General features: G+C 39.7%; 3 protein-coding genes across 25 annotated transcripts in view; all 3 read left to right on the forward strand.

Moving 5' to 3' along the window:
* The first annotated feature begins 3,189 nt into the window (after positions 1-3,189).
* spic (Spi-C transcription factor (Spi-1/PU.1 related)) lies at positions 3,190-5,713 on the forward strand. Of its 2 annotated transcripts, none has more exons than XM_032505550.1 (5): positions 3,190-3,266; positions 3,435-3,522; positions 3,729-3,850; positions 3,943-4,048; positions 4,134-5,713. In XM_032505550.1, the coding sequence occupies exons 1-5, from the start codon at positions 3,228-3,230 to the stop codon at positions 4,613-4,615; spliced, it is 837 nt and encodes a 278-aa protein (XP_032361441.1). In that variant the 5' UTR covers positions 3,190-3,227; the 3' UTR covers positions 4,616-5,713. The 2 variants fall into 2 exon arrangements, with proteins under 2 accessions (XP_032361441.1, XP_032361442.1); XM_032505551.1 differs by having other exon boundaries at positions 3,946-4,048.
* Positions 5,714-6,095: 382 nt separating this feature from the next.
* On the forward strand, positions 6,096-7,757 carry spi2 (Spi-2 proto-oncogene). Its single transcript, XM_032505831.1, has 5 exons — positions 6,096-6,188; positions 6,463-6,547; positions 6,625-6,738; positions 6,788-6,934; positions 7,309-7,757. The coding sequence occupies exons 1-5, from the start codon at positions 6,096-6,098 to the stop codon at positions 7,635-7,637; spliced, it is 768 nt and encodes a 255-aa protein (XP_032361722.1). The 3' UTR covers positions 7,638-7,757.
* Positions 7,758-10,793: 3,036 nt separating this feature from the next.
* Positions 10,794-21,466, forward strand: part of mybpc1 (myosin binding protein C1) — a 34,772-nt gene continuing 24,099 nt past the window's right edge. For 10 of the 22 annotated variants that reach the window (XM_032505488.1, XM_032505479.1, XM_032505487.1 and 7 more), the window contains exons 1-5: positions 10,794-11,097; positions 15,281-15,307; positions 17,069-17,140; positions 18,254-18,466; positions 19,548-19,592. In XM_032505488.1, the coding sequence (XP_032361379.1) occupies positions 11,076-11,097; positions 15,281-15,307; positions 17,069-17,140; positions 18,254-18,466; positions 19,548-19,592 (379 nt within the window). In that variant the 5' untranslated portion in view covers positions 10,794-11,075. The remainder of the gene's footprint in view (positions 11,098-15,280; positions 15,308-17,068; positions 17,141-18,253; positions 18,467-19,547; positions 19,593-21,466) is intronic. The other 12 variants (XM_032505496.1, XM_032505499.1, XM_032505498.1 and 9 more) reach the window with 5 other exon arrangements.

The following is a 21,466-nucleotide window of genomic DNA, read 5'->3' on the forward strand; positions in this document are numbered from 1 at the left end:
TTTCCAACACTAGTTTCCTTTGTTATGTCTTCTGAGGAAGGTCCTTTAGTGTCAGAGAGTCATCTTAGGCAAGAAAGACAGCAGAGAATGTGACGGATTTAAAACTAGATGGAAACTAGTACTTTGGACTGCAGAGGTATTGGAAAAACTATCAACCTACAACCCCCACATCTGCCGCTGGACCTTCTCCTTGGGGCAGAAATTTGTAAACTACATGATATGTGTTTGGTTCAAAGTTCTGTCCTGCCATCTGCTGGTCAGTCGATCCCATTTCAACTTGTCATGTCATGGAGCAAACCTAACAAATACTATATAGAACAACAGACCCCTTCCTTTTTTTTAAACAATAAATCAACTGAGCAACCTATATTTTGATAAATTAGGTGTCCTTTCAGAAACAATCTAAATCAATCTTTATAATGTATAGATTCTTTAAAACATAAACCATATGTATACTGTGGATGAGAAAAATAAATGACCTGTTGAATTACCGAGGAAGACAAAATAGATATTCAGTTATGTATGCAACATTTGTTTTCACTGCAAAAAAAAAACTAAATAAAACAACAGAACACAGTGAAGCAACCTGCATGTAGCATACATAAGAGTTTCTCACCAGGGCATGAACATGAGATAATGATATCAACTCTGTGGTCACACCAACATTCAACCTGATGGACAGATAATTATGTTCCAGTGGCTTTAACACTTCTTGATTTTCATCGAGTGCCAGTAAATAAAGAAGAACAATGGGGTTAACTGTGCTGCGGTCAGGCTGCCGTTCCCAGATCGGTGCCAACGTGCATGCAGCTATTGAATTGAGAAGAGGAAGGAAAGTGCTTCTTTGTTTGGAAAGATAAAGCTGTAGAATGGTAAACAACGGCACCTTCATATAGAAACATGACTCTCTTTCCCTTCCCTCTCAACACACACACACACACACACACACACACACACACACACACACACACACACACACACACACACACACACACACACACACACCCACACACACACACACACACACAAAACCACATAATATATATGGATTTACTGATGTCCTATGCATTATAATATCCAGACAATAGCAGCAAATGTACTTACATTACCAAAGCAAATGGTACTGTGAGGCTGGTTGTCAAAATGTAAGAAAAGTGTTCTTTAAATTGCTTAGATATACAAAAATAATATGAAATGATATTGTTTAATTTGAATGTTGTTGCATTTTCAACTTGTTCTTAAACTCTTCAAATACTTTTTTTTGTTTACATAAAGTAGAAGACAACCGAATGCTGTGTTCTAGTTTACGTGTACTTTTACCTGTTTAGAATTGATAGCATAGAAAAGGATGAACTCAAAAGGTAATGAAAAAAAGCCTCCCACATTACATCCCTGTTGCAAATGAGTGCAGTAAATAGTGTCTTTATAATTGTAGAGAATATAACAGAAATGTTTTAAACCCAAAGGTTGTCCTAATGTAGCACGAGGTAGCCAACCCTGCTTCAAACAGTGCCAACACCAGCACACATGTGTCAGGCTTCAGCTGCAGCCCAACAGGTTGTGGTCTTTAATTTATGGAGTTGACTTGACAGAAGTAACACCCTGAATGGAAAGAGGGAAAGATGGAGTGGCTGAAAGGACGAGGTTTGTGGTTCTTTGTTTTTATCAGCGGGCTGCACAGGCAGGAAACACACAAACACACATGTGCCACACTCTCACATGCACACATACGGAATGTGGATGCTTGCGCGCGCGCGGGCACACACACACACACACAGTGTGCAATCAAACAATGGGATTTCTGGCCTAACATGTGCATTTTTATTTTTCTCATTTCTCTTTCTTTGTGTCCATGATGTTTACTGCTCGGCGTTTCGGCCTGACTGCCTCCACACTTAACCGGCTGAAAGGGGAACTTCGGGAGCAAGTCAGTTGATATTTAAAACTGCACGCCTGAGATAAATGAACTTCTCAAATAGCCCTGTGTTTATTGAAACAGGGGGTTGGCTTTGTGGGGGAGAACAGCACAAGCTGAGTTTAACAGTGATCACCACATTATTAACCATTAACCTTTACAATCATTTATCTGAAGCTGTATTTATGGCGTTTTGGTCAATTGAAAATTCAAGTAGTCACGTCTTTCCTTTTAATTTGGCTTCAGCTTCACAGTGTGCCTTTATACACCTGGGGAGTGCAGAATGTGGAGCTTGTTTTTAGTGACATGGGGATATGATGGCACTCTATTAAAACTGCAGCAGATGCATTTTTAATTTTCATAGGAACTTTTTTAAGGACAAGCAAACAGTAGTAAAGAAATAATTGGACAATGATGTATCTTTAATGATCATGAGTGATAACAGTGTCATAAAGAAAGAAATAAAAAGTAAGAAGAGGAACAGTTGATTGTTTTCTAAAAAGATTTGTGTTGCTTTGTGAGGAATGCCAATGCTTTTACATTTTTTTTTTCCAACTAATTCTGTGTATCACTTTTTGTGTAATGAAATGGTGGAATTGCAGAATAAAACCTGCATTTTATTGGATTTTCTGAGAAAAATACACATTTATTAACCTTTTACTATTTAAAATGAAAAATACTGAAAGAAGTTATATTATGAGATAGTCTTGGCATTTTAGCCTAAGGAATATGTATTTTTATTACCAGTGGCCAGTGATTACAATGCCATTTGATTGGTTGTACATTAGTGGTAGCCATTGTTTTGTATTGCCCTACCACAGGCTCATACCAAAAGCACTTTTTATGCAAATATTCCTTCATACGCTTGAATGTATTGCCAGAAAACAAAGGAGAGAAAGTTTCCTGCAATTATTTAGTCTCCAATTTTAATTTACAGAAAAGTGTTGTACTGAACAGCAGTTATCATAGATGGGTAAACATATTTTGCCCAGTATGCAAATTCCCAGGACAGGCTGAGAATTGGTAATATTCCTGGTCGATGGGTGCAATAAAGAGGTTTTTGTTGTTTGTAGATTGTAATCTCCATAATGACAGACCGTGTGATGCTCAGATGTCTATCTAATCTGTGCTTCCAAAAAAGAAGAAGTATAGGGCTGCAGTGTATCGTGACGTTAACACATTTAAATTGACCGGCCTCTCTAACTATTCATGTGGTTGAATGGTGAACAGGTATTGGAGGTTTGCAACATATATATATATCTGTCCAAATACACCTGCACTAGTGTAGCAGTGTTCACCTTTTAGGACAGAAATGGCCTCAACAGAGGGAAACACTCAGACATACAAGCTGGTGAGTTGTAAGGATGCTATATACCTTTTCATTACAGTTATTTGGAAGAATTAGTCTCATAGAGTTCCTAATCTCATGCTTTCAATTAAAATACGTATGTGAAGAAAAACAAATAAGATTAAAGTACAGATTCCTGTGTGTGATATTGAGGTTTTTTATCCAAACTAGACTTCTTTTGACAATGACATCAATCAACACTTCCAGGATGCAATTGATGTGATTCAACAGCATTCAAGTAATTCATATTGCGATTCAGGTAGAGTAAATAGATGATTTGCTGCAAAAATACATGACCATACATTGAAAAGATGATATAAATGCATTGTTTTATGCTTAAAAATCAACACTTTTCCCTCTCTTTTATTATGTAAAGACCACAATTTCAGTTGTTTGCTTTACTTTAATTCATGTATTTATGTCTAATCTGGATAGTTTGAATACTAATATGTGTTTGAATTTCAGAGTACACATATTATGAGACTCTGGGTACCCAGCAGCCGTCACTGCAGTGTCAAATCTCCTGCTGTTTCGTCACCCGTCAGTCTGAAGTACCAACTCCACTATATGATTGGAATGACATGGCTGTAAGTTGTGCAAAACAAAAAGAAGTATTTATTTGTGTGTCTGAAAAGCAGTAGAGATGGAAGATTTTTGATTTGAAAGGATTCTCTCTCAGCAGCAATCTTGGCCTCAGGTCATCCCTGATGTCTCCTTGGGTCACTCTGTGCAAAATGAATCGCCTCATTTCTACTCAATCTTACCACCGCAGAGAACAAGCAAAGGTAATATGATTAAAAGTTTTTTACTCAGTAAACTTGGCATTAGCAATTTGCTGTGACTAAATCAAGACCAACTGAATGTCCTCAGGTCGTAAGAAGCTCAGACTTTATGAATACCTCCATGAGGCTCTGAATGACCCCAACATGGGTGACTCAATCCAGTGGACAGACAACGGCAGCGGCACCTTCCAATTCATCTCCAAGAACAAGGAGAAGCTGGCTGAGTGCTGGGGCCAACGCAAGGGCAACCGCAAGACCATGACCTATCAGAAGATGGCGAGGGCTCTGAGAAACTACAGCCGCACCGGTGAGATCATCAAGGTGCGCCGCAAGCTCACTTACCAGTTTAACCCAGACATCCTGCACAGGCTCGGCTCTGCGCAGGCGTCCATGCACCTGCCCTGCCGCCCTGCACAGGAGGAGGCCCACACCCGGCAGCTGAACCCCGCTGAACAGAGCTACAGCGGCCCTGCGGCAGCGGACTGGCACAGCTGGTACGGAAACTACCAGCTGCAGGAAGACTATGAGCTGTCCTCCAGCTTCACTTCACACAGCCTAACCAAACTATGAGCTGGAGGATGGTTTAATCACCGAGGGCCAAAATCCTTTTAACAGTCTGAAAAGGTTTTCAAAGACTTCAATTCTTCTACTCTCAAACCTTTTTGAGAGTCCACAGTCCTCACATGTGATTACAGCTTATAGTGGGACTATAACTGTCATAAACAGTAACACTTTTTTATATATTTCTTGTTCCATGTAAAGGAGTATTACTGTAAATGTATATGTAAATACTTAAAAATATGATGGGTCCATATTCAGTCAGTTAATGATATTTTATGTCATAATCGGACTATTTTGGTCATTTAAAGTAAAAAAGTTTTTGTGGATTTATCCAGTTGAATCTATCACTGTAAATTAACTGTAAATACTTTAGGACTAAAATATGAATGAGAAAATTCTCTAAGTTAATCAAGAAAAGTGTTTTTTTTTCTTTACAAAATGCTTACATCTAAATAATAATTCCATGGATATTATTTAAAACATGTATCATTTAGACATCTATTAATTAATGATCTGAATATAATTTCATTTGACTGTTGCTAACATACATATTGTAGAGCGCACTTTTCTACTGCGCACACCCGCATTTAATAAAGCACTTACAAAAAATAAAAACATATGCCACCAAACATGCAGGATGTAATTTTTTTAGTAGACCCTGATGAATTAAAAGTTCCTCCTATATTCCTACAAAGAACTGTAAAAAAATATATATAATAAAACTATCTTTCTCCAAAGTATTGTGGGATACATTATTAAAAGGCATTTAGAAATAAAAGATAAAAAGTTAAATCTGTTCAGATTTTAACAATTAAGACATTTTGCAATAAAATTAAATACAAATCATAATCATGTACTAATATTCTGTAATGCGAAAGTACTGTTTTGACCCCAAAAGACAGTGGAAGAGGTCATAAAAATTAATTTATACCAATAATAACAATTTAAAAGTTTAAGTCTACGGCTCCAGTTGTTACAACAAGCAACCAGAAAGAAGCATTATGTCTGATGACATGGAAATCTTGATACTTTTCTTGATAAAACGATGTTTTGTAGACTTATCATATTATATTTAATGTGTATTAGTAAATGTTTGTTCCTAATATTATAATTAATTTTTGTATTGAATGTTTTTAATTTTTATTTCACAATTCGTTGTTGGAGTCTTTTTCGAATACAACCAATAAATCAATCTGTGAACTCTCACTTGTGTTTGGTTTTTACTGACTTGATAACACCAAACTGCAGCCACGCACTCGTCTATTGTTATAAAAAAAAAAGAAAAGGAAAACGCATGTATTATCGTCGTGTTGAAAGATTTGGCACTGTCTCCATTGTAGTAAAACATTGTAACAAGCGCACTGCGAAATCTGAAATTAAGACACATCCTGTGAGGAAAAATATGGTAGCAAGTGTGTTTTTCCTGAAAAGAGAGCATTGTGTGTTGATGCTGCCATCAGGCCAGGTCTTATCTGCTTCAGCGGGGAGGATGTGGTCAGTGCTGGGACGCTTTGTTGATGGGTTGACTGGTGCTGGTGTTGGGGCTTTGTGGGAGGGTGGTCATTGTTCCTGTGAGCCCCGGGTAGAAAACGTCTGGTGTTATGCAGAAAGCCCTGCTTCTGCGGGGGGTATAATAAGAGCCCGGGCACATGAGAATCTCAAAGTCAGTCTTGTGATACTCCCCCAAACCGAAAGGACTGTACCGCATCAGATTCAGCCTCATCAGCGATGGTAAAGAACAGACTTATTGCAAGGATGACATTTTTACTAAAAAAATATATCTCAAAGGCAACAAATGAAATGTTACCAAAGTATGCAGTATTCAAGGCTGATTTTGAATTATTTATCTTCATCAGAATTCTTTCCAGGAGACTCAATCTGATTTGGAGGTGATCTTAGAGTTCCTAGAGGAGTACTACAGACAAAACACGGGAGACAATGGTAAGAGGAAAGTCTTGGGAAATCAATTATAATACTCAAAGACTAATTTGATCTAAGTCTTTTTTTATATTTTGCAGTGGACAAGATGTACTGGACTGCAGGTGTGCCTGTAGATGAAAGAAATGCACCTGTGGATGATGACTCGTGGGAGCGGCGCTTGACATGCTATGAGCAGCCTGTAAGACTATCATGTGTGGCACTGGTATAGCTACCACATGTCATTAAATGTGTACTAATTAGCCTTTAAAGCTGTGTTTCCTGTGTCAAAGATGATCAAACCTGCACTTCAGCCTTTGGTGGCACGCGACGCAGCAACACTGTCTGAGCGTGGGTCACTGCCAAACTTTGCATCAGCAAGACAACCTCCTAAACACACAGCGGGGAGTGGTGAGTTCTCCTTTTTTGGGTTATTAGATATTGTTATTGCCTCGGTTGCTATCAGCCTGGGGGAAACATTACCACAAATGTAAATAAGAGACCTTCCCTTTACTGTAAAAAAAAAACAATGGAGCTGTGCTCAGCTTAGTTCAATAGCTGTTTTTACATATCTATCAGATAACCGCAGTGTTTACAGCTTTACTCTCTCCACTGAATGGCATCCCATCCGAGGCAACGTTTTCTGGGAATTGTTGTATTTAAGGAAATGATTAACTGTAACCAACAACTTGTGGCACAGCTGCCATAATATTCCCTAAATCCTTTTCTTTTAAGTCCCTGTTAAGCCTTCATTCTACCACTTACCGTTTGCACAATGTTTGCAGGTGGGAAGGTGCGACTCTTTCACTTTCTGTTTGAGATGTTGGAGGATCCAAACATGGCACACTGTGTGTCCTGGGTGCCAGCAGCCGCCGGCGTTTTCCGCTTTTCCTCCACGAACAAGGACCAGGTGGCAGCACTGTGGGGGCAGAGAAAGGGCAACAAGAGGCCCATGACTTACCAGAAGATGTCCCGCGCCCTCAGGAACTACGCCCGGTCCGGAGAGATCTTCAAGGTGAAGAAGAAGCTCACCTACCAGTTCAGCCGAGAGACACTGATGTCACTGCACAAGTTTCAGCAAGGAGATTTGTTACGTGGACGAGATTTGGTGTAGCTCTTATCATGGCATATGCAACTCTAAATGAGCTTTATCTTTCCATCATGATTGTGACAAGTTCACAAATCCGTCTGATCATCGTGAAGTTAGTACACGCATTGAGTTTTTGGTGTAAATAATTAAACAGAAATAAACATATTTTAACTCTTACAGTGCTGTCATTATTTATTGGATTTTTGTTATCTAATCTTAGGGACAATGCACAACACAGATTTATTTAAGCAGATATAGCTTAAAGCTCTTTTCTATCTGTAGGCTAACCAAGTAAAAGATAACAAAATCATTGGACTTTGGAAACAGACACGATAGGCCAACTACCTGCAAACAGGACTTATGTTGTGGACGTAAGTATTTGTTATTTGAATAATTAATAATAACAAGAATAATTTGGACTTCAAGTAAGAACATTATAACAAGAAAATGGTTACAGCCTGAACCACCTGTATTAGAAGACTTTATTGAAATCTAGAAGAATACCTATGTACAGTAATTTTGAAATTGACCTTTACTGTAAAGCTGCAAGTCAGCTGATCTAAGTCACAATGGGATAAACGGATTAAATCATTGAATCAGGCTTTTTTGTTTTGTAATTTTTCTTTTTTAAGGATGTGATGAAAAAGATCCCTTATCAAGGACAATTAAGATGTCAAATTAAGATGTTTTACTCAATCCTGTGCCCAACATCTCCTGTTCTTATTCTTTTATTTTTAAAATGTTTTTTCTTCTTCTTTCCTTTTGTATAGTTTGCTTGTGTATCCTATTTTTTTCCTTTTTTTTGCAAGTATTTTAAATTTTGCATGTACTTTTTCTCTATTCTTTACAGTTTGTACTTATATATTTGTAAAAAATACATGATGAAATATAAGTCATGATGAGATATTTGCAAAAATAATTGACTTCTGAAATACATTCAACAAAAACTTGGTGTGGGCAAAACAGTTTTGATAAAACATTAATATTACAATTAGAAGAAAAAGAAAAACAATACAAGCTCCCATCTGGGGAGTGTAAATGTTAGTGATCTAAACATCATTAAAAAGCAACAATTCATCAGTCATTTTCCAACCAGACACTTAGTATATTATTACTGGCCAATATGATCAGTAACATAACCTCTCAAAAGGCAGCTTAGGTTTCTCATTGGGTAGATTTCCTGAGACTTACACTGACATGTTCTAATATGACGAGAATACTATCTTCCCCTGAGAGAAAAGAATCATGCAGCAGCCTAATGTGGCTCTTCACCTGTTGACAATTGTGCTTCCTTCATGCAATAACTTTTGCTGGCTGTTAAGAACCAGAGGGTGTCAGTGTAGTCCATCTCTCAGCCTCTTTTTCTTCTTCCCTTTCCCGTGTGGTGTGACCTCATGGCTAAATCGCCTCTGTGATGTGAACCCTTGGCCGTCCCGGGCATTACCAAATGGTTTTGTGCTGTTTGTGGCGGACCCACATGACACTTGCTTAAGCCCAGTATTTACTGCTGGAGCCCTCTGCGGGTTATAAATGGGCTAACTGAGCTTTGGGTGTCTGATACCAAGAAAGGCCACATACTCTGAACTGAATTATAAAAACAGTCATTTAAGGAACGTTCTTAATGAAAAGCTTCCACATCATCATATGATGTGTGTTAGCTTGCAGTATGGATCCAATTTAGGATCCATTTTAGAGGTTCTTCCTGTAAGCAAACTTCTGATGGTGGATATAAACTGCATTCCTGTGCACAGACAGTAGCCATAGCCCCCTAAAATAGAGATGTGCCTTGCCTTGACTGTCCTATTGGGCTGTCTGAGGAATTATTCGTGCATGCTTTAAGTGCGCTTCCTTGTTGAGATTATTAACATCCTCAAGTGGTTATGGTATTGTTAGATTCTCCGCTGGTGCTTGGTACTGTAAATAAATCCAGCAGCTTCCAGCCTTCTTGTTAAATCTTTGTGTCCTTCGACAACAGACTATGCCTGATTTATCACATGTTCGATGTGCTAAAAAGATTAATTAGGACCAAAGGCGCCACTTCGATGACATAAGTAACAATGAAATCCTCTTTTCATGTCAGATCCACATGTCAAATGTCAAGGTTTATGACAGCTTTCTAAGTATAGGCCCTATAACCACCGCCCAGGCATCTCCCCAGTATTTATTCGCCAGTTTGGAAAGCCTTTTGTTGTTGGACAGCATTCACCCAGGATTAGACTGATATCTGCCACCTGCCATCAAGTCACTGTATGTCTTTTCTTTTATAACAAATCCACAGACTCTCTGAATGTGCTGCATATCACCTGCGATTGTCGGAGAGTATTACATCAGCCTCAGACCTGTGACAATGACGACACCTCTCCCTTTTTATATCCCACCTTCTGATTTCCCAGTCTCCTCCTTCCTTCATCTACTTCTGTAATGCTCAGCTCTCATCAATCCTGAGGGGGGAATCTGGATGTAATCTAATGATGACAAATCTGGTTTTAAATGACACAGACATTTTGAGCAATGCTTACTTACTCACTTAGTCGCTTTCTTGCCAAGGGTTAGATAAGAAGATTGATACCACTGTCATACAAAAACATCCATTGTGGTTTCACAGGTAGTTATGTGCCGCACTATGTTTTGTCCGGCAGGTACAGATTTGTATGGATTAAACAAATTAGAAACATGTTAATTAGCTTTAGAGGTGCTGGTACTGGCTGAATTTGTTACCTTTTAAACATTTCCCCATTTCCAGGCTTCGTGGTAAGCTAAGATGGCCAGCTGCTAGCAGTGGTATCGACATTCTTATCTAACTCTCAAGAAAGTGTGTTACCAAAATGTTAAACTATTCCTTTAAATCAAACAGGCCATTTTGAGTAGTTTCACAGGAATACTCAGCCATGAAAATGTTGACATTGTGCGAAAACGTGGGTTCTGCAGAACTTCTCGTATTTGAAAATGAAGTTGTATTGCTCCAACTTCAAAACTAATGTATTGAACTTTAGTAAGCCAATACAAAGTAGAATGCATAATTTCTATGTCACTTCTCTGCACAAGGCAGCATAAAAAAAAACTAAACTTGCCATTTACTTCTTATATAAAAAGCTGGCACAGCAGCCAGTGGTTCGAGGACAGTGATGCAGCGTCCACTACGGAGAGGAGGAGCATGCCACCTCGCTATATAAAGGCCTAAATGCCTGACCCTCCTGGATCTGTCCCTGGTCCTCCTCTCCTCCCCCACTGAGATTTCCAAACCGTGTCTTTGTGCCCTCCTCATCTCCCATCACTCTGGTCCAAGGGGTCCCAGAGGTTTTTTCTTCTACCGCCCTATCATTGTTATTTCTCTCCCTCCTGGACGAGAGGGCTACCGCACTTCACCTGGCATCCTGTACAGTCACGTTACTCTGAGGCAACCCACCGACCTACCTGTGCCTTTTGATTCCTTGACACATATTTTTTGGGACGCGGCTCAAGATGCCAGAGCCAACAAAGAAAGGTAGAAGTTTGGATAGTGGGAATGGGAATGGGATTTGCATGTTGCCTCAAAACTGAAATAAGATCCAAAATGAGCCTGTTGCATGTTTTAATTCATGGGATACATTTAAGGTTCTTTTTTTCATGATTGGCTTGTTATATTTATATTTAATGTTACTGTTTGTGGGGAGCGTAGGCGACTCAATTACTTTATGGCTCGCTTGCCAGCTTGTTCATAGGAATCTTCAAAGTGACTTTGACAGTGGTATAGTATTACTGATGCATGCATGTTTCTATCATCCCGGGGGGCAAGAAAAGAGTTGAGGTTTATGAGCAGATACTGTTGTTGCGGGGCTCGGGGGGTAATGGGGGGACACAACACAACAATGAAGCGCAGTGGAGGAATGTTGATGAGTGATGAGCTGGACAAAAACAAAAACCTGTTAAGGATGATGCAAGCAAGGGCAGGGCTCTATAAGGATAAATAGGAACCTGATTGTGCTTGTCTTTGTTTTGATTGATGGAAGCCGACCCCTCAGACTTTCCCCCTGCACTTAATTCAACTCCTTATTAAACCACACATAGCATCTCAACCCGTCCTCTCTCCTCCACACCATAACGTCACTCATCTGTACCATCATGTCCATCAACATTCCCTTTTAATCCGCTCTTGTCTGTCATTAGGATATGGTGTTACTCCCACCCTCCCATTAGCCCAGCTCTTTTAGGGGTCTGGCGTCGGCCCAGACATGCCCATGTAGAGGATGTAGAACATTTTGTTTGGATCTTGGAAGCCTAATGAGAGACGATACAACTTTTTAATAAACTTGTTATCCTCCAAGTGACAATTGATCTGTCTGTGGCTGGCATGATTCAACACTAACATTATCCTTTGTACACTGGACATCTATTTCTTGTCTGTCTGTCCTGGAAGAGAGATCCCTCATTTTTTGCTCTTCCGCAGATTTCTTGCTTTGTTTTTGCCCGAGTTATAGTTTCTTGGGGCAAGTTTTTCTTTATCGGGACTGAAGGCCTAAGGATACAGGGTGCCCTTTGAGGCAAATTTGTGGTTTGGGGCTATATCAATAAAATTGACTTAAACGGTTTGCTGCATTTTGTAATGTGAACATTGCACTCCCAAGATATGGTTCATGAGAGTTCTTTTACAGACACTGATATGTTTGAGGAGATGACTTTGAGATGATAACTTATATCAGCCAGTTGCAAGCACCAGAATACCATTCCACAAATCTAAATCTAATCCTAATCTCTTATTGGGTCATTTGCGTCAAGAAAGTGTAGGCGTTCGCAACAGCCAGAGAAAAACAAAGGTCCTGAAATAATGTGGAGCTAAGCTTGGCTTTTATCATTGCGAACCTTTGTACTGTTGATTGTGTACAGTGCAGTTGCCCCCACAGTGTTCATCCACTGCCATAAACATCCCTGATCCCCTCAGAGACAAAGCAGTGGGGAAATAGAGACAGCAGATTCCAATCTGCTACAAACACTACCCATAAATAGCTGCATAGCCAAGAGCAGCAGATAAGTATGAGAAGAAAACTATTGTTCTTTAAATGAGTCTGAACAGCTGAAGAGGAGGAGGCCAGCGCTGTTGTTTTAGACACCCGCTCTGGAGCCTTTAAAAAGTTTGAATCAGAGATGACGGACCGGCTGAGTAGCCCGAAGAGCTCTTGGGACTTGGATTCTTGTCCCTGGAATAGTTCAGAATGAGAGCACTTTTAATCCCCATCCCTTGTTCCCTGCCTTCTCCCTCTGCAGCCAGCAACCCCCCCCTCCTATTCCTGTGCAAAACACTAACACAGACATCTCACTGCCTCGCGCAGGTTGGATCATTCAGAGGTCAGACACTTTGCTAGTAAACCTGTCCTCGCTGCCACTCAGTTTTGGGTTTCAGCTGTGAACAAGCCCTTGTCTTCACCTCATGATATTTACTGTCCCTAAAGTCTGTCACTCTCCCTGGGCTCTGTCATCTGCCCTGTTGCTTTGTGATACAGAATACCAGCTCATAAATCAAACCCATTGTCAGATAGAGGTGGGAAAGCCTGTCAGCAGCTAATTGGCACCCAAGAACAGTTCACATCTCTCGTCAGACTCCTGAAGTCTCATAGATGTTCTTGTGTAAACAGAATTAAAATGAAGAACCACAACAAGGGTAAACAGTATCATTAATGTAGGCTCATTAGAGCAATAAAGGTCTATATTAGGAAAAATGAAGCTGCCGATGGTTTGGCTCACGTCGGAGCCTATATGAGCCCTTCTGTCTGCACGCCAGCAGGGGCAACAGCTGAAAATACCTGCTGCCCTGTCAGCTGCACTGGGAGTCCTCCGAAGTAAAACAAAACCTTTCTCCACTTTCATTATCTTAATGGAAATGAGACAGAGAGATTCATTCTCGGGTGTATGATGCAACCCTGTAGGATTGTGTCCCGGTGGCCAGCAATACATTGTTTTGTCAAGTGAGGTGGGAGTGCGGCTAATTTTGTCAAGGAATGCTCAGAGGGAATTGTTTCAAATGGAGGGAGGGATATCAGACGTGAAGAAGCGATGGGTGGAAAATGGCTCCTAATAATGGTGCATAGTCAATGGACATACACATGGAATAAGAGTTGCAGTATTCATAGACTGACTGCAAACTGTTGGCTGTGAGAAACTGAGACTCTCTATGAAAGGAACACAGGTTTTTCTAAAGCTACAAATACTAAAAGAAGGGTTCAAGTTTGAGTATTGGCTGTAAAATGTACCAGGATTTCAAAGAAACATCAGACTGGTTGTTTTTTTGTATCACTAACCCCCATACCTACATCTTTCTTACCATTCCCCTTCTTCTCACACATGCAAAATCCCAAATCAATGGTTATATGAGGCACTGCCTTTAGATGACAGCCTGCTTTAAGTCACACTAACAATTCAATCAAATTCGGTCTCAAGGACTCAAACTGTACCACATACTGTGACCAGTCTGGTTACATTATAATTTTTCCTAGATATTATCATCCAAAGCGGGATTTACACTTGGACTATGGGGTTAAGCTCCAACGTAGATACTGTCACGGCACAGGTAGTACTGTTAAAATAACTGGTTGTTAGATCTAGGGGATTCAATTACAACTAAGCCCACAACAGGCCAACATAAACTGAGTGCCTTGATTGCTAACACAAAAAAAGATGGAGGCTTTACCTTAACTTTAGTGTGTACAGGCTTTCATTTACTTTGTGGAAATGAGAGACTCCAATCATGTTTCCATTCATTTGTCAAGAGAATTGTAAGCAAACATTTGAAATGTTGCAAAAAAAGAAATTTGAATTAGGCACATCTCCATCAACTGGTTTGCAGCAGATAAACTAGACTACGCTTTGTGTAGTTTCAACAGAAGTTGTCTGTAAAGCACCTGTGTACAGAGCAGAGGAAGTAGAGGTTGCAACTGAAAAAAAAGAAAAGTAGAAGTAGTATTTTTATCAAATTTTGCCATTTACACACTGTACTGCTTTTTTAATGCAATACTACAAAATGTGTTTAAAATCAAGTACAAAGTCAAAGATATGCAAACACAGCTAATGGGAAGGTTTTCCTTGTCTCAGGGCCATGCAATCCCAGCGTTTACGTTTTTTGTTCACTGTGACTGGTTTCCAGTGGAGAAGATTACTTAGCCTGTATACAACTTGCTTGTCCTTATTATCATCCCAGATAATTTAAACTAATCTGAGCAAGAACAATAAAAAGAACAGGCTGCCCCAGATGTTTTATGACTTGTCTGAAGTTCCCATGAGTACTAAACAACCTTAGTGGCTGTGTGCTCCACTAACCCACTCATAAGAAAAGAGGTTGATTCTCTAACCCTGTCATTGCATGCCAAGTGCTGTCTAGATGCTTAGATCTGCTGATGCCCTGCAGTGAGTCCTGTTACAGGTTTTAAATGTCGTATCCAAACAAGTTTTAGTTACACCACCACCATCACCATTAGTTTCATGAGTCTAGACGAGGCAGAGGGCAAACAAATGGCGTGTCATGGGGCCCTCTATAATCAGTTAAAACAACATAGTGTCTAAGCACGAGGAGCCAGTCATCCGATATTATTAAAAAATAAGTCAATGTGCACGGAAAAACATTTTGGTTAAATAGGACATACAGTTAGACTACTCGTAATTATGTTTGATAGTGATGTGTTTTTCTTTTCTTTCTTTAGATGAGATGCCAAACGGCCAGCCAGAAGGTGAGTGGACGGCGATATCTAATCTCCCATCACTTTACAGTCCAAAAGCTTATATCTACACAATGTATGCACAAGAACAGACATATATTCATTAAAGTACGGGTAGTTACATAAGTGACAGAAGGACAAAGTGAAGAGACAACCAAGTGACTACCTCTGTCAAAGTGTACACATCAAACCCGCTCCCTTGTTTGCACTCAGAAGTTCATGCACTAGGCAAAACTTAGCACATCTACACATGTACCGGGAGGATTGCAGCTCTGAACCTGGCATGAATGTGCAAACACATCATAGGAGTGTAAATGTGAAGCAAATAGTCAGCAGTATGGATGTGCTGCTGTGCTCCGGAGTAATCTGTGGCAACGACCAAGCTGTCAGCATCTCTGACATTCCTCTCGCCACCCAGCTGATCCCTCTCTGTTGATTCAGCTGACGCCCCGGCCGCATCATGTGAGCAAGGTGCTGGCATGCCGTTGGCTTTTTGCTGGCGCTGGGGTTTGACCTTGGAGCTGCAGCATCTTGAGGCTCTAACTTGGTCAGGGGGGGAGAGCTCAGCTTTTTAGGGTCTAACTAAAGTTTTTCCTGGGGAAAACTCCGCTTTGCCAGATAAATAATTTCCTCAGCGTTATTTAAAAATGCCAGTTGGACATTAGTGGTGCACTAGCTCATGATTTCCAGTGACCAGTGTTGGGAAAGTAACTTGAAAAATATACTCGTTAGATACTACTCACAGAAATGTATGTCTTTACTAATTACTTCACTTCATCAAAAATAATGAGTTGCATTTATTGTTATATCACCTTAGTTACTCCTACACACTACACAACACTAACACAAACAAAGCAAGGTGAATCCTGAGCTGCAGATAATGTTAGCAAGCCAGCAAAGAAGACATAAAGTAATTTAGACATCTTTGGAGTTACAGAGGGTCGCATTTCTCCCCTTTGGGTAGAGGCTAATCGTCTCTCTCCGCATCTCAGTCCTGCACCAAGATATCTATAACTGAGATGTAATCCACGTAAAATTAAAAAAAGAAAATCACTTTGCTGTGTCATTACTGTCAACACACGGACACATAAGTGTAACTGTAACTTGCATTTCATGATCCAGGGAAGCCATTTCCAGTGCAATTTCTCTAATTTACAATAAAAGCATGTCTTTATCTCAAAGAGATTATAACACTTTAGGTATGTAACCAATGCACAACACAGTTTGACAATGCCCAACACTTCCAGCGAGTGTTGCAGGGGTGCTACCACAGATAAATCCTACACGGGCTACGCATTAAGGCATCTACAGCAAAACCACCACAACATCGGTACAAAGTAGGATTTGGCTTTCAGCCTTGGTATTACTTGAACATGGTGTGTTTATTATTGTGCATTTCAATTGTGACCTCAGTATCCATTTGCATAATCCTAATCTTGACATATTAACAGTACATCTTGCATATGTATAGGAAGGAAAATAGCCCAACAAGAAGTTTTTCCTGTGTTGTATGAAATGTGAGAATGGTCTGAAAAGAAAATGATTTATTGTGATAAAGTGTGAATGACTAGGTTCAGGAAGGTGGGTGTAGATGGGTGAGTTGGTACACCTTTGGGTGTTTTTATGTCTGCTTGTGTGTGTGTGTGTGTGTGTGTGTGTGTGCGTGTCTGTGTATGTTCGAACGTGAGACTGAGAGAGGCATTGCAGATGCTGAAGCTTTGTGCTTATAAAAAACAGCTGTTCCATCCACCACTATATTTGTCACATGCTCAGAAAGTGTTGCACCAGACAGTAACGGTGCCCTGCCCCTACCTGAGATTTCCCTGGAGATTTCTCCACCCCCAGGTGGGTAACTCTAACACCCCCTTCACTAGCCCCAGAATGTTTCGTTCTTTTGCACATCACATTCACATCACGTGTTCGTTTGGTGTGTGTTCCGTCACGGTTTTTCCCCCCATTTAATTCCCTCTGAGAGGCCTATAGGTGCACTTTTTCTGTGTAGGTATGATTGCTCAAGAAACTTTATGTTCACACAAAAAGTTAATCAGGTTAGCTGTAAGACCACCACCCCACTCACTGTTTATATATCCACATGCCTGCCCCGCTCTACCTGCAGTTGTCTTGACGCTTGTTGCTGTCAGTAACTCGTGCTATGGCTGTCTTTGCGTTTGTGTAACTGTGTCAGCACACAGGAGGTATAGAGGGATTGGGGATGTTGGGTCTTACTGACTCTGTTGCCTCTAGTCAACGGCCAGCTATCTGAATGTAATGGTACAAGCAATGAGAACATTTCATACATGAAGCACAGTGTGAGTCAGTAAATCCATCGCTCCTTGATCACTTTACAGTATAGAAATGCAATGACCAGATAGATGCTCCACTGGTGCAACTGATCAAAACATGAGACACAATGGCATACCATATTTTTGCTTAAATATAGTAAAAACAAATAAAGTTGAATTTGATTGATTAAATAGCAGCCTGGCTCTATGGAAGGCAATGTCAGTCAGTCAGTCCACCATTTTGGTACAGACTAACCAGTATTGGATGGATTTTAGAACAACTTTGTACAGACATACATGGTGCTATGAGGATGAATCCAGCTGATTTTGGTGATTTTCCCTCTAGTGCCAGCATGAGGTCTAAATATTTTATCAATAAAGATTAAAATGGTAAACTACAGAATATCCGCTCGACATCAGCATGTTAGCATGCTGGTGTTAGCATTTAGCTCAAGTAACTGCTGTGGGTTGGCCTTGCAGAGCTGCTAGCGTGGTTGAAGAATCATAATCTTGTTTTAAATGACCTTTCTTACCTAAATGTCACCAATTAAGATTGTGGCTATCTGGTCATTAGCTATTTATACCCACCTTGTTTGAGCAAGCATTATCTTGCAAGGCTACCAGTAGTTGTGCCCAATGCTTGCTGCTCCAGCCTGGCGCTTTGTCTGCTGTACAGAGGCGGTAGCAGAGGGAAAAGTGCCAATAGAGACTGATGTGAAGAGCACAGAGCCCACAGAGTCTGAGCCAGTACAGGCATTGGTGGCTCAGGAGCCGGGACCCGCAGAGAATGGCTCAAACCAACCACAGACTGGTGGGGTTGGGGTAAAATTTCAAGAGTCCATTGACTCTGCTGTAAAGGAAGAGGGCCCTTGCTCTCCCCCACCAACAGGTAAGTATACCTCCTAAACATGAATCAGTCCCATTTCTCTCTCAAAATGCATGTTTACCCCTCTAGCTCTTCCACTTAAAATGCAACTGAAACAAGCTTTGGAAGTCATTTCAGGTGCACACTATACTGCTCAGCAGCATGGCAAAATGATATTAAACCTAGATTTACTCTCAGTTTAAAGCTAAAAGATTACCTTTACTTCCTTTCTTAGAATGCTATGGACTTTACTATTATCGGTTGGAGCCATGGATTAATTGTTTGCTTTAAAACAGTGCTCTGATTCCTACATAGCTTTAAGTGCATGCAGACTATAAAGAAAAATAAAAACATATACTTGTACCTGAGGACTATATGGTGCATATAGTCCATATATAGTCTGTATAGTTTCTATATGTCTAAAGAAAAAATGACTTATATAGACTAATGAATAAGGACAGATAGATTAAGTACTTGAAATGGCAAACTAAAAGTAATGCAATTTGTGTGCAATGTGAGTAATTCAACTCTCAATTCTATAATCCAAAAACATGAGTATATGAGCAGAACAAACACACATACACTAAATATAGTGTTGATAAGGCGGCTGGTTGGTTTCTTCTATCAGCTTTGTTTATATAGTATCTCAAAGTGAGTTGAAATGATTTGATTTTGAGGGAGAAGATACAGCTCAAGTTAAAAAGCTGAGATTTTTTGAAGTTACACAGAAATTAAGGCTTTTGTTGACTTGATCATGAGCATTTTTTGCGAATATACGTTATATATATATTGCCGCGGTGCTAGAGTGCTTGTGCTTTTGCTTTTGTTTTGGCGGCTTGATAAGCTTGCAGTAAAAGAACTTATGATCCCACACCAGTTTCTCTCTCAGACATACTGTACAGCCGTTAGGGTCAAATCATCGGTGGATATTTTGATCTCAGTCTTCCTCTCCAAGAGCTGCATGTCATGCTCCATTGAAAGTCTTGTCCTGCATGTGATCGAAAGCCTTGTTGGCCTGCCAGTCATGTGTCCTGTTGGCTTGCCAGTGATGGACTTGGAGCTTTTTGATAGGTGGGTCTATTTGTCAATGACACCTTTATTGCAGATGATGATGCTGCAGCCACTACCCCATCCCCAACACCCCAAGCAGGTTGGTACCAATAAGAACCTTTACTGCTTCCTAATTTATTCTACTTCACCTTACCCTTTATGGATCGTTGCAATGGAGCAATCACCTAGAGTCAGGTTCAATCAACTCCCATCACCTTATGGCCGCTAAAATACTTTAAAGTTAAATCACAAGCTGGTAAGTTATATTGTGGCGATCTAAAAATAGCAAAATGAAGGGCAACGCTTTATATTAAGGTCCTTGTCATAAGCGTTAGTTAATAGGTAATAAGTGTCTTATAAGTTGTTATAAAATGTTTATTACATTGCTATGTGTGTACAATGGTTATTAATAGCAACACAAACATTTATTGTTAGATTATAAGACATAACAATAAATGTGTTTATGATGCTATAATTAACACTTACATAGCCTTATTAAAGCATACTAATGTTGATAATCATCATATAAGGATTCATAAGGACCTGATAACCTATTTACTAATGTTTATAATAAAGAACCTTAAGATAAAGTGTTACCAAGTTAAGTGTGGTGTGTAATGTGGATTACAGCTTCACAGGTATATATTTTTTTGCATTGGATTTTTGTATCAAATCTGTAATATTTTGATGTATGTCTGCGCAGTGACGTACATGTTGTAAATGTGTGATTTTTACATTCAAAACACTCCTACAAACACATCAACCTTTATTTGTTCATCTCAAATGAAGGTATGGATGTGAAAATTTATATTTTACATGTATATATTATACATTAAAAATAAATACATGTTTGGTAAATGTGTATATGCATATTAATACACATGGTCATTGTTGTTCAAGATATTGTTTAAAATCTAAAAGTTTATCTACTGTAAGGGAATGCTAGCCTGGAAATCCAGACCCAAATCTGAAATATTAAGGGTCTGGCACTAAGTAATGAAAATGGCCCAACTCTAGGGGCGGCACCAAGCGTGCATTTCAAAATCTCACTGCACACTACGACCAATCACAACAAAATGATGTGATGTATTTCATAGCCCCATAGGCTTAACTATGACTATAACTATATATAACTAAAACTACCAGTGGAGCTAACTGGTAGATTAAACTGTCGTCATCGGTTTGGCTCGCTTCTGGCCCGCCTATATCAGATACACCGATGTGATTGGTGCAGCTTGCCTCTGGCCTGTCTATATCAGATACACCGATGTGATTGGTGCAGCTCGCCTCTGGCCCGCCTATATCAGATACACCAATGTGATTGGTGTAGCTAGGCTACAAGAGCATAGTTAATTATTAGGGAAATTACTAGAATTGTAAATTATAGAGTGGGGTCTAGACAGACTCCATCTGTAACGTGTCTTGAGATAACTCTTGTTATGAATTGCTACTCTAAATAAAATGTAACTGAATTGAATGGAATAGTTAATAAGCATCATTACTGAATGCCAGAGTGACTCACTGTGCAAATTCAAATTGTGCTCTCGCAAGAACTCTAGATTTCCAGGGTAAGGGAATGCTGCAGTTCAACTTTAAATAAGTTTATGTTATATTTATGTCCCAGGAGAGTTTGCTAAAACTTGTTTAGGCGTTGGCATTCCCAATTATGTTGATCCACTTACTTTATTTCTTTTGCTTTTGTAAAAAAATAGACTTAGGGATATTAATTTACTAGCTGTCTTAATATCAACTTCTTTTCTGAATAACCAAGTTTAGCTAGTTATCAGAGATATATGTATTTAGCCTAGCTTAAGAACTGGAAGCATGAGCAAGGGGAAAACATTCTTCTCTTCAACAGTTGCTAGCTTCGACAACAAGAACAGCACACCTGTAATTCGTCATCCATGTTAAATTAGCCACCGGTAGTCAAGGCCGATGTTGTTAGTTTTATTTAGGAAAAGGCTCACGTGATAG

This window comes from Etheostoma spectabile, chromosome 23 (assembly GCF_008692095.1).
Source record: "Etheostoma spectabile isolate EspeVRDwgs_2016 chromosome 23, UIUC_Espe_1.0, whole genome shotgun sequence".
In the NCBI taxonomy this organism is placed as follows: domain Eukaryota; kingdom Metazoa; phylum Chordata; class Actinopteri; order Perciformes; family Percidae; genus Etheostoma; species Etheostoma spectabile.

Bases quoted from the DNA above. Each gene is read 5' to 3' on its own strand.
- spic (XM_032505550.1), top strand. From the start codon at position 3,228: ATGGCCTCAACAGAGGGAAACACTCAGACATACAAGCTG. The intron at 3,851-3,942 runs GTAAGTTGTGCA...ATTCTCTCTCAG, and splicing joins ATGATTGGAATGACATGGCT to CAGCAATCTTGGCCTCAGGT. The intron at 4,049-4,133 runs GTAATATGATTA...GAATGTCCTCAG, and splicing joins ACCGCAGAGAACAAGCAAAG to GTCGTAAGAAGCTCAGACTT.
- spi2 (XM_032505831.1), top strand. From the start codon at position 6,096: ATGTGGTCAGTGCTGGGACGCTTTGTTGATGGGTTGACTGGTGCTGGT. The intron at 6,189-6,462 runs GTAGAAAACGTC...TATCTTCATCAG, and splicing joins ATTGTTCCTGTGAGCCCCGG to AATTCTTTCCAGGAGACTCA. The intron at 6,935-7,308 runs GTGAGTTCTCCT...CAATGTTTGCAG, and splicing joins TAAACACACAGCGGGGAGTG to GTGGGAAGGTGCGACTCTTT.